We start from the raw sequence: 11648 nt of genomic DNA, 5'->3' as shown, positions 1-11648 counted from the left end.
TTGCTCACAGACCACCTGATTTTTTTTTTTATCTTGGCGTCCACACAATAAAGAGTAATAACTTACTGAAAAATAAGCACATAAAAAAATCACTAATAATAATAATAATAATAATAGAAGAAGAAGAAAAGAAGAAGAAGAAGAAGAAGAGAAGAAGAAGAAGAAGAAGAAGAAGAAGAAGAAGAAGAAGAACTGTAGACTTAGCTTTCTTTGTTTTAATGCAATGGTGGGCCTGTTTCTGTGAGCAAAGTTATGTTAAGAATGAAGTTTTAAAGAATGGTTCTAGTTTACTTTTCATTAACACAAATTTACAGAGAGGAAAAAAATGCATTGTTGTATTTTTAAATTGATAATTACAGCAGAATAATCCACAAGATTGTTTATTGTATTTTTGAATGGCGCTAACACACAACCTAATACATTACTCTGCTATTAACTTACTGAGCACGCTGATACAATTTTGTGCTTGAAAAAAAATACAATAGCAAAACCGAGACAGTGAACAGTGAATTTTACTGTTTCCGACCAGGACAAAAAAGATTATTCTGAAAACCGTGCCAATCTCAATTTTTACGTTATGTTTACTTCCTTGTCAGGTTACCTTGTATAGTTTTTTTCCCATGTGCAAACGGACCGAGTCCATCTGTTGTTCACATTGAGGTTTAACAAGCGAACCAGACTCGGTGCAGTTGCCAAAAGGACTGAGACCACCTCTTTAGGACTTGGACTAAACCCTCTAAACCGACCCAGTGTGAATACAGCAACACTGATACAATTAAAATACAAATGAATATAAATGTGAACTCACCATGCTAAGTCCTGGAAGCAGCAGCATTCAGATAACTCAGTACTAACATTCAATGCCGCCAATGTATTTTTGGTGCTTAAAACTCCACCGTCAGAAACACAGTTCGATGCTTTTACTGATTTTTTTCCTCTGACATCTCATCTGAAGAAAGATTTTCGCATATTTCTTCAAGGCTTCAACAAAACTTATCTGCTTCTATTTTCTCATTACTACCACTAAATAAACAGTACAATCCTATAAGGTTAAAATGTAAAAAAGTGTAGATGCTGAATAGTTTATATTTTTCAAAATAGTTTACGATTTAAATATTTGTAGTTAGTACCATATGCACATTTGAGTGCTGTTATTTTAACTGAATGCATAGATCTGGGGAACGGGCCCTGGGGCACTTGGTAAAGCTGTTCAACCCTAAGAACCAAAGATGCCTTCAATTCCTGTGCATCTAGACAACTTTAAAAATTGTCTGTGATATTGGATGGTTTGTACGAATCACATAACATTGCATGCTCAATTTGCTCAAGGTGGTATATTTCTACCATTGTGTTATGTTTTAGGAATGTAATCTTTCTTTAAGAAGTGAATATCTGTGTACTGTGCCATCCATTCTTAACATTGCTGCAGTTGTGTCTCTAGCTTAAATTGCATGATTCAAATATCATACAGGTGTCTTAATTCCATTTTAGGCCTGTTTACCCTTTGCGATCCTATGTCGGACCAGGTCCGACATTACAATTTTCCCTTTCCACCCAGTCCAACATCATCAAAAAGACGTAAAGCACATGTCTCTAGTCATTTTTTCTCCAGAAAAGCAGAGAAAACCTTTTAATGGCTGAGTGAGACCGATAGGAGCCGAATGAAGCTGAAAAAAAGGGCGTATCTGATTGCCTCATGCACCACAGAGATAACACAGACATAATATCACAGACATTTGCAGAGCTTTTTGAGATATTATAGTAATAAAATAATAACGGATTGCATTATTGAGGAGTTTGGTGATAAAACGAATGATCAGGAGAGGATTTATCAGTATTCACGTCTATAAAGAGGTATGTGAAAAACACAGCGAACAAGGTCTGGGGCTTGACTGGAGATACAGTACTAAGTGTCCTTTTGCGATTCAGTGCCTTTTAAACCTGTTTTACTCTGAAAAAAAAAATAATTTAAGCAGCGCTGTAAGATAAACAGCATGTGTGAAAATAAATTGGACTTGATGCGCCTGACAAGCGCTGAATAAATGGACCGCTAAGGGTTAATATTTTGTGTAGATTTCAAAGATTGTGTTATATTGGTGGAGTGATAACATTTACCACCGTTAGTTCTGTAACATTAGCAGTTTTCAAAAAAATTGTGCAAAAGCTTTGTAAATAGTTTTCTGTTGTTAGAAAAGGACTATTTCAATGTCATCTTTCGGTAAAAATTGTTCACAGTGATAAATGTCATTTTTTAGTTTTTTGTTTGAAACACTTTATTTACAAACACAAGTCAAAAAAAGGCATCACAGACGTAACAAACATTCACAGTCAATATCAATATGTGCATAGCCTCATGCACATAGGTGAATTTACACATTTCAGTTTATACATAGAAAACATAGAAAATCAGCATTGCATAACACCAGTTTACACAGTGACAATTCACAGACAAAAATATATAATTCAGTTTTATGTTAACAAAGCAGTAGACACTTAGGTGTTTTTTGTCATTAATACTTTTTTTTGTTATCCTTTAAAGCCACAGATGCCCACAGAACACATAATGTCCCTCTGACCAGACACTCATTCCAGTGGGAGGGAGTCACTTAAATGGTGGCAGGTCAAAAGTGCATACACTCCAGTTACTGTTGATGGAAGACTTCAAAACTCACTGTTTTACAAACTTGAAAAGAAATCACAATTTTGGCGCAACATGGTACAGGACTTTGACAGTCATGCGTCTGACTGGAAACCATGGTAGTCCCCCTACAAAAACAACAAACAAAATACTTTGTAGGATATAATAACAGCAACATAGGAAGTAGAACTCCATAGGTGGTGCATATAGTGTCTGCATAACATTTGGATGGAGGAAAATTGCCTGTAATTAAAGCTCATACATGTATGCCTAGTTTACTTGAAAATTGGTACAGTAGAGTTTTTGAAATTTAGCTTACAAGGATGAGAAAGAGAAGTAAGTTCAGGTAAGAGCAGAAAATTAGATTACAACATAAATTCATTGTACAGTGCATACAAACTGTGATGATACAATGCTGGTTAAATAATTATACAAATTATACAATGTTGAGCTACACACAGGTAGGATTTTTATTGCTTTAGCTAATGTTATACAGTTTTATGTATTGTACCCTTACACAAGATAGCGTAGGTGCTTGTATGTAGGACTGTTTTAGTAGATTTAATAAGAAATAATAGAAATCCACCTACATGGCTTCAGTATAGATTCTAGCAATTTTATTATCACAACTAACCAAGTACTATCCTGTTGTATAGTCATAAATATTTTATCCTCCAGCTCTTGCATTTCCACTTATCTTCAGTCATAAAGACATCTATATCCCAATAGGTGCATGGGCTAATATATGAAACCAAAGAACAAAACTGCATTTTCGAAAACTATGCGTACCCAAGCCCATACACAGTTATACAGTTAAGAGGTAAGCAGTTCCTATAAGTATTGCATCAATACTTAGACTTAAATTTTTATTTTTAAATGTACCTGTGGTGGCATCTCATAAACATCATTGTCAGGATCCACTGGAATGTCTCCTGTGTTCTCCATTAACCCTTCCTGGGAGAGAATATCTTCATCCTGTCATAAAAAACAGTAAGTCACTCAATTATTTCCATCTTACATTTTTCAAGACATCTAGTACACATTTTCATAGTACAGTAGATGAAAGCTGTTTTGGATAGACGAAATGAGACAGTAGAAATTATCATATACCAGAAGTATGTATAGTTAATTTTGCAAAAAATACAATCTTTATTTTAAATCAAATGAAGGACCCATATAGAAGGATATCAAGGATGTGTTTTCATTCTTTGTCATAGCAACACAGTTGTAGTCATTGTGTCCCTGTGGTGTTACTAAGCTGAGTTGGGTGAAACAAATCCATTAAATAAAAACATATAAAGGAATTCATCTGGATTTTCCACAGACATGTATTATGGTAACAACTTACTCCATCTCTTCCATTCACAATGTATTTAGGCATAATGTAGAACTGAGTTACATTCCATTGCTATGGTACTAAATCCATGTCTCCTTTATGTAAAATGAACGTACCTGTATTTCAAGCTTTGACTTATCTGCTGTAACAAATAATGTTTCCTGTGGTACCTTAAACAGGTCAATATTCCTACTTCCTGTTCTCCTGTGTTTATGATGCTGCATTACCTTTAACGACAACTTTAGCAAGAGAACAGACATGTGCAGCATGTCTTGTTCATGCCCAGACTGCACGCTAAAGTAACATGAGAGAGAATCAACAAAACAATCAAGGTAATTAAAGTGACAGGAGAAAGTTTATCAGGTGAGCAGCAGAAACAAACCTAGCCTCAGGAGGCTGTGCTGTTACTTTTTCAGTAAATCATGATATCAAAATACATATGTATATATGGACATGTAACTAAACCCAGGTCACTGATAGAATAGATGCTGTGAGAGGGGTTGAACTGGTACTAACTCTCTAGTGCATTCAAGTCTGCTACAAGAAAGGGCTGTGTGTGCTCTTAGGTAGCTATTAGGCGAAGCTCCACAGAAATACCCTGAGGTCTTTCTTCTGTCAGAGGATCCCCTTTTACAGAGGATAAGAATAATGAAATAAGCAAGCTAGGAGTAAATACTTTGTGTCACTTTAACTGGAAGTGTACTGTTACATTATCAATATTTATGGGCATGATGCAGCCATAGGGTTGCATATATGCTGTGAGTAAAATGGTTCTTATCTGTTATAATATATTTTCTTGCTAAAGTGTGACTTTTGCATGTCTTGTTTGTACTTGTGTGAATGTTATGCAAGCATTGAAAGGTCACTAGGAGTTAAATTGATTAACTCACCACAGCACGTAGCCATAAAGAGACTGCTATTTTAACTAACTTGCCATAGGCTGCAACCATAGGTGAAGTAACTAGTTTTTGTTAGTTTCCCTCCCCACCCTCTGTGTAAAAACAAGAATATATAAGGCTCTTGAGTATGGTAACAATTCGCAGTTCAGGCTCCAGACCTGCAGCAGAAAGAAGCCACCTGACTGCCCACAGGAAAGAGTAGCATCTTTTCTTTACATATGCTTACGGCTTAATGTAATATTTTGTTATATTAGAAGTAAACAATAAAGACTAATAACATAATAAAGTTAATTTTGCGTCTTTGTGTGACATTTTGTTTAATCTATATCACCTTTAGGTAAAACCCTTAGAATCTTACAGTACTTTGTGAGATTTTTAGTTTATCATCTTACATTTTTCCCCCATTGTGTTTAGATGTCAGTTGTGGACACATGTCACATATGACTGGAAGAAAAAAGAAAAAACTGATAGCTTGGCCAGACTTGTTTGCGTAACCTGCTGGTAGTGTCATCGTTATGCCAGAGGGATGGCAATAATCAACCACCCCTGTACACACCACTGACTTCAGACCCAGAAGAATATTTAATTTGGCCTATAGGACATTTTACTGGTGAAAACTTCAAACAGACTTTCTTTATTTACAAGTAGAAATACCATATGGCCCTGTTACAATGTCATTAATATGTTTTGTATGCTTCATATTGCAAGTTACATCAGTGAGAAATTTTAATCCACTACAAATAGAATTTCCTTTTTGAACTGGAGAACTCGCCAGGGGCTAATCAAATTATCTTCAAAGGCATTTATGCAATAGTTTACCATATCTCACTCATGTGAGTGTTATTTGTGAGTTGAACCCAATGAATCTGCTCACTACAACTCTGCCAAACATGACTTTCCTTCAGTAACTAAAATGCCAAAAAGTCCAGTGAGTTGTTTGTTTTAAACAATTAAGATTTTGGACCATGAATTTCCAAGTTTTTAAACCAGTAAACACACAAATAAAACATTGGAATTAATGGTCATAAATCTTCTATCCCCATTAATGAACAGTTTACTTGCCCTACCAAGGGTGTTGTGTATTGTTCACCTGCAAACAGTGCAGCTTGCTATACATTGGAGACGCTAAAAGACGTTTAGAAGATCACTTTGTAGAATACCTCATAAGCATTAAGGTCAATTCCACCTTGGTCACCTGTAGCTATCCAGTTTAATACTGATGGATATTCCATTGCTGACATTACTGTCTGTGGAATTTAGCAATGCTACAGAACACACACGACCAGAATGCAGAAAGAACACAAGCTGATTTTCAAACTCTGCACTTAGGAACCTTTTCGGATGAACATTCTACCAAGAAGCACCACAAACGCTGGAACACTGAAACACTGGAAACCTCTTAAATACTTCTGTATTTATGATGTACGTTGTTCACCTTTACTATTACTTTCAAGGTTGTTTTTTTTTTTTTTATGTTACGGGCAAACCCCGAAACTGGGCAATTTGTGGATTGCCCGGGCGATTCACGAACTGTCCGGTCAAAGTTCGAAATTAATCACAAAGATTTTTCATTACGGGTTTTGCCCACAATTACCCAAAGTCTAAAATCAATCTCAAAGATCTTTCATTTTATGTTTTCTTGGGACAGTGACAGAGTTATGATTAATGAGATATTTAAGTAATTTATTTTAAACAAATTATTAAAATCAATCAATAATATAAACAAACATACAATTTTACTGGTACTTTAAACATTACAAATACATCTGTGTAGTAATAACAAAAAACAAAAAATAGTATTCATATTAGTTTATCTCAAGTTAATCTTTGTCACCTGGATGGATATTGCCAAACTCATTGACCCGATATTTAGGTGTGATTTTGATCGTTTACAGCATCTTTAAACAGCTTGTTGAGTAGTAAAAACGCACTGGATACTGAAGTAAACTGTAACTACATTTCAGCATGAATGTGACACTGACAGTGCACCTCGTTCAACCAGCAAAATTACCTGTGTTGGTGATTATATATGATAAGTGTATTGATTTGATATCAAACAATCAAAAAAAGCCTTGCATGTTTTTTGCCCTGCCCCAAGTGTAAAACAAAAAATTCTCCAACAGACAATCAGTGTTTTTCCACGTTATTCCACAACAAATGTATTAATTGAATCCCTGACTATAACACAAAGTTGGTGGGATTTTTAAAAGGTCATAAATGATAATGTCAAAATAATCGCACAAATTTCTATTACAGTCTCATTGAGTTGTTTAGTCATACGTCGGTAACTAAAACCGTAAAAGTTTTCGACGCAATACGGTTCTGAAATTATGTTGATTTACGAAATAATGTTAATATCTTAATGAGCAGTGCTTCTTGCGACTGTTGTTTTTGTTTACATAAAAGGAAATATGTGTTGTCATAATTTATCAGGAGTTAATTTGCATTTGGGAAAGGATGGTTTTAATTAATGAAAAAGTATATAACTCATCTTGAATCAGATATGTAACAAAGCGCGGCTGTGATGCAGTTGATACAGAGAGAGAGAGAGTGTACTGGACCAGAGTTCATTTCTTACAGACTACCTAGATATTCAATATGTGTAGGTATGAAAATATGTAAGCCTTTTCTATACTTGTGGTTATGAATGGTATTTATTCACTTGTTTTAATCATTTGTAACCTTACAGAACACTTGTCATATTGCTAAAATGATATACTGTTATTTGCACCCAGTGTATTGTTACAGAAGTTATCAATGCAACTGTAGCCTGAACCCTGGATACATACATTATATGACAACTGACCTCTACTGTAGATTTTATTTGAATTATAAAAAAAAAATAAAACAAAAATAAAAACCTACGAGTAAATAATTAAATCTTGGTATAAAAAAACGAGATACTAGACATTACATAAAGTTTCTGTACAGGTAACAGATCATTTTGCCTAAATGTTTTTGTAATGTTGTCAATCTCCCCCCACACTCTATACATTGTACACTTTCACCTTCACACGTCTGTCACACGTAAGTGTTCGGTGGCTACGTCTAATCATGTTGAGTTTATTGTTGAGCAAAGAAAACGAGAACCAGATAATGCATGGTTAGAGGAATTCACCGAACAATTAATTATACACATTGTGTACTGGGTTACGGAGTTCTATCGTAATTTTAAAAGCTTAAGAAATATATAATAAAGTGTTACATACATGGTATACATGTATAATAACCGACAACTACAAACATAAATGGCATTTCAAATGTATTTATTTATAGCCAAACGTACATACAAAAGTAGGTGTCAAAATAAAAAAATAAATTCCAACCAAGCCTACGTAGATGGCTTACCCCCAGCACCATCCAAAAAAGTGTTTTTTTTTTCTTTATAATCAAAAAAAAGAGTGCAAAATGCACATTAATATAGTTTTATACAGTAAGCCGTGTCAAAATATACCCCTGAATGAAGGTAACAAACCAAGTGGGATTTAAGTTTTTTTTTTTTTTTTTTAATCTGTGTTGTCTGATTTTTACCCACACACCAGAGAATCGTAAATCAGCCTTTTATATGTGAAGTGTTCTATATAAATTTATATTCTGGATAACAAAATGCAGTTCACAAATTGAACATTACACATCCCACACTTTTTTTTTCAACTTTGCACAAAAAAAAAAAAAAAAAAAAAAAAAAAAAAAAAAAAAAAAAAAAAACAGAAGTTAGTAAATTAGTTATTTTATTTGCTCACTTCTATTATAAAATTTAAAATTAAAAATGGTTATGTCTATTTAACTGTATATCATATAATACTTTGTAAACCAAGGTCAGTAGTCTTAAACAAAACAAAACATTGAAAAAAACATTTGTAAAGCTGCTACAGTATGTTGTTTTAAATGTTTTAAATTTCTTGTATCAGTCTTGCTGGAGGTTTCACCACTCTTCTTTGGCTAGTTGGTTTGGCACGGTATCTGTTGTTGTTGTATATCCCTTGTCCTTCTCTGATTCCAGTCAATGTCAGATGTCGCCTCACTCTCACCCAGTGCAGCATTGGTACTGGGCATCACCTTGATGCACTGCGTGTTATTCTGTGTTAACCATGCTCCTCAGTTATCATACTTCCCTTTCGGTGGATGACACGATAGGGAGTTGGATTGAACACTGTTGAAGGTTTGTTTGTTCGTTTCTGGTACACAGCTACTGTGTCTCAGGTCTTCTTTTTGTTTTAGCACATAGTTTCATCTGGTTCTTTTTGTTGAAGTCTCTTTCTCTCACCTCCTTATCTTCCCCTAGTTTTTGAGATTTGAGATCAGGTAGTTTCATGTGGATGGGCCTGTTGAAGATCAGCAGGTGTCTTCTTTACTGTGGCATGAGCTATATTTCGAGTTTCTAAGGAATTTGTAAAATTCTTGTTTAAGTGGCTTTTGTTCCACTTGAATCTCTCAGCCATACCGTTTGTCTGAGGCCAACAGGGAGTTATCTTTCTGTGTCTGAACCCCAAGTAATCAGCAAACTTTTGGAAATCATGACTCTGGAAAGGAGGTCCATTTTCAGTCTTGATGCAGATCTGATTAACTCAATCTCTGAATATTTTGAGTACTCATCTATAACAACTAGAAAGTATTGTCCAGTTGGAAGTGGTACATACATATCAACTGTGATGCTGCCCCAGACAGTTTCAGGTAGTGAAGATATTTGCAGTGGCTCCAGTTTTACATTATTAGTTACAACTTAACATGTTGGGCCAAGGTGTCCTTCATGCCCAATTGAAAAGGTTCTCTCTTGCAGAGGCATTGGTATAACTGTTGAATATAATTTCAGTTGTTAAATCTACATCTGTTTCTGGGAAGTCTGCCAACCTTGTGCCAGTGCTGTGACCTGATTATCTAAATGAGTCCATTCAGAGTCTGCTTGTGTGGATTGATGATTTGTTCCACTGTAAGGCTTTAGTTATGGCATGTGAAGCTATGAAGTTGATGTATTGCTCCGCCATTGATTCAGATTGTACTTGCTGCTCCAAAGTATGTCTTGACATATAATCGATTAGCTTATTTGCTTTTCCTGGTCTGTGGATGTTGGTAATCATAGGCCTGTAGACCCCATCTTTCAATGGGGGCAGGCATTTTGGATATAGGATTGCCAACTATGGTTAGCAGTGCCGTGTGATCTGTCTTTATGGTGAATGGAGCACCATAAATGAAGAGATGAAAAATTTCACATGCCCATACAACTGTGAGGGCTTTTTTCTCTGGTTGAGAATATTTTTGGTCAGTTTTTATACGGCATACACACGGCTGCTTTCACCTGGTTCCTGTTGTGCAAGTAGCGCTACCAGACCTACTGGACTGGCATCGACTGTTAGTACTGTTACCTTGGATTAACGTGAGCTATCTGGGTATTTAATGCTATCAGACCTATTTTGTGAAAGGCCACTTGACAGTTTGATGTCCAACTGAATCTTGTGTTCTGTGTTGTTAGTTCTCTTAATGGAGCACTCACAACCTTTGTTTTAATGGAATCCCATGCTTTGACAATCCACTCACACAAGAGGGGCAGAGGTTCATGGTGCATTTGTCCAGTTCGCATCAGTTGTCCATCTCCGTTCCCAAGCCATTTCTGATATAGATTTTTAAGTTTATCTTTAAATTAAGTTTAAGTTCACATTGTGATGTCATCCCACCAGGAATGCTAGCCAGGTCTGTTTCACGCAGTGTTGTTTTTTTTTTTACTTTGTAAGCATCTAGCAAAAGCATTGCATTCAATTTTGGCAAGGCTCCAGGATCCTGAAACCACACTTTCTACCGCCAATCCAGTACAAGCTCCTCTGTCATCCATCCTTTTTCTGTACTTGAACAAAAATGCCTTTGGGGAATTTTTCTTTTGGTGGGGTTTTACGCTTAAAAAAGATGCAGGGAGGTAGTTTGCTGCCGTCTGCTGTCACAGAGCATTACAATAATGCGCTGCTTCTCATTTCCAGTTGTGATTACTCTCATCTGTTTTTCTCCCTTTTTAAGAACTGTGGTATTGCTTGGCATGTCGAAATATATGGGGGTCTGATCACCATTTCCAATCTGTCCAAGCTGGTACTGTTTGTTAGAATGGAGCCTAATAGCGAAACGCTAGAATTGTACAAGCTTCTCTTCGAATTTGTCAGCCAGCTTCAGACACAGAGTGGTTTATCTGCGTAATGAAAAGACTTGCTGTTTCATAAACTTCTCCACCCAACTTAATTTGCTTTAAGTTATGAACGCTGTATGCCAACTGCATCAGCCACCTCACAGGCTTTGGCACAAATCACTCCTTGACTGAGAGGGAAGCCAGAATGTAGTTGTTAAATTAAAAAATCAGCAACACTTCTCAATTTCTGGGAACCGTCCATGTTTTGGTCCACTAAATCCTTTACTTGTTTTTTTTTTTGCTCTCCGAAAGCTTCAATTTAAATGGACTCCATTTCCTGACACAACATTCATTAATGTCATACTTTCTTCCTGCCTTTCTATTCCCATGTGTTTCTAAAAAATCCACAACTTTCATTTTAAAAGAAGCAGTATATCACTGTTGACTATCCATGACTCCCACTTCTTTGAAAATGTCTGCCTGTGTACGTCTGATTCAAGATGGGGCAGTAACGTTTTTGCTCATCTTTACTCAGGCAGTCATTATACAAAAATTAAAGATGCAGGACAGTTTTCAGAAGCAAAAAATTGTTTAAAAAGTGTTCACGGTGTTACTTTTAACAAAAGGTTGAAAATGATTAATTATATTCATTAATTATGAATTATT

At 35.6% G+C, this 11648-nt stretch overlaps 1 protein-coding gene across 1 annotated transcript in view; it reads right to left on the bottom strand.

The window, feature by feature from the left end:
• Positions 1–2271: 2271 nt before the first annotated feature.
• LOC121319607 (alpha-synuclein-like) overlaps positions 2272–11648 on the bottom strand; it is a 73616-nt gene continuing 64239 nt past the window's right edge. Inside the window, exons 5-6 of the mRNA XM_041257209.1 lie at positions 3521–3613; positions 2272–2766 (exon numbers count right to left, since the gene is read on the bottom strand). Of these exons, the coding sequence (XP_041113143.1) occupies positions 2734–2766; positions 3521–3613 (126 nt within the window). The 3' untranslated portion in view covers positions 2272–2733. The remainder of the gene's footprint in view (positions 2767–3520; positions 3614–11648) is intronic.

The sequence above is a fragment of the Polyodon spathula genome, chromosome 1 (assembly GCF_017654505.1).
Source record: "Polyodon spathula isolate WHYD16114869_AA chromosome 1, ASM1765450v1, whole genome shotgun sequence".
Lineage (NCBI taxonomy): Eukaryota > Metazoa > Chordata > Actinopteri > Acipenseriformes > Polyodontidae > Polyodon > Polyodon spathula.
Note: the sequence above shows the minus strand (reverse complement) of the source record. Positions and strands in the feature narration are given on the sequence as shown.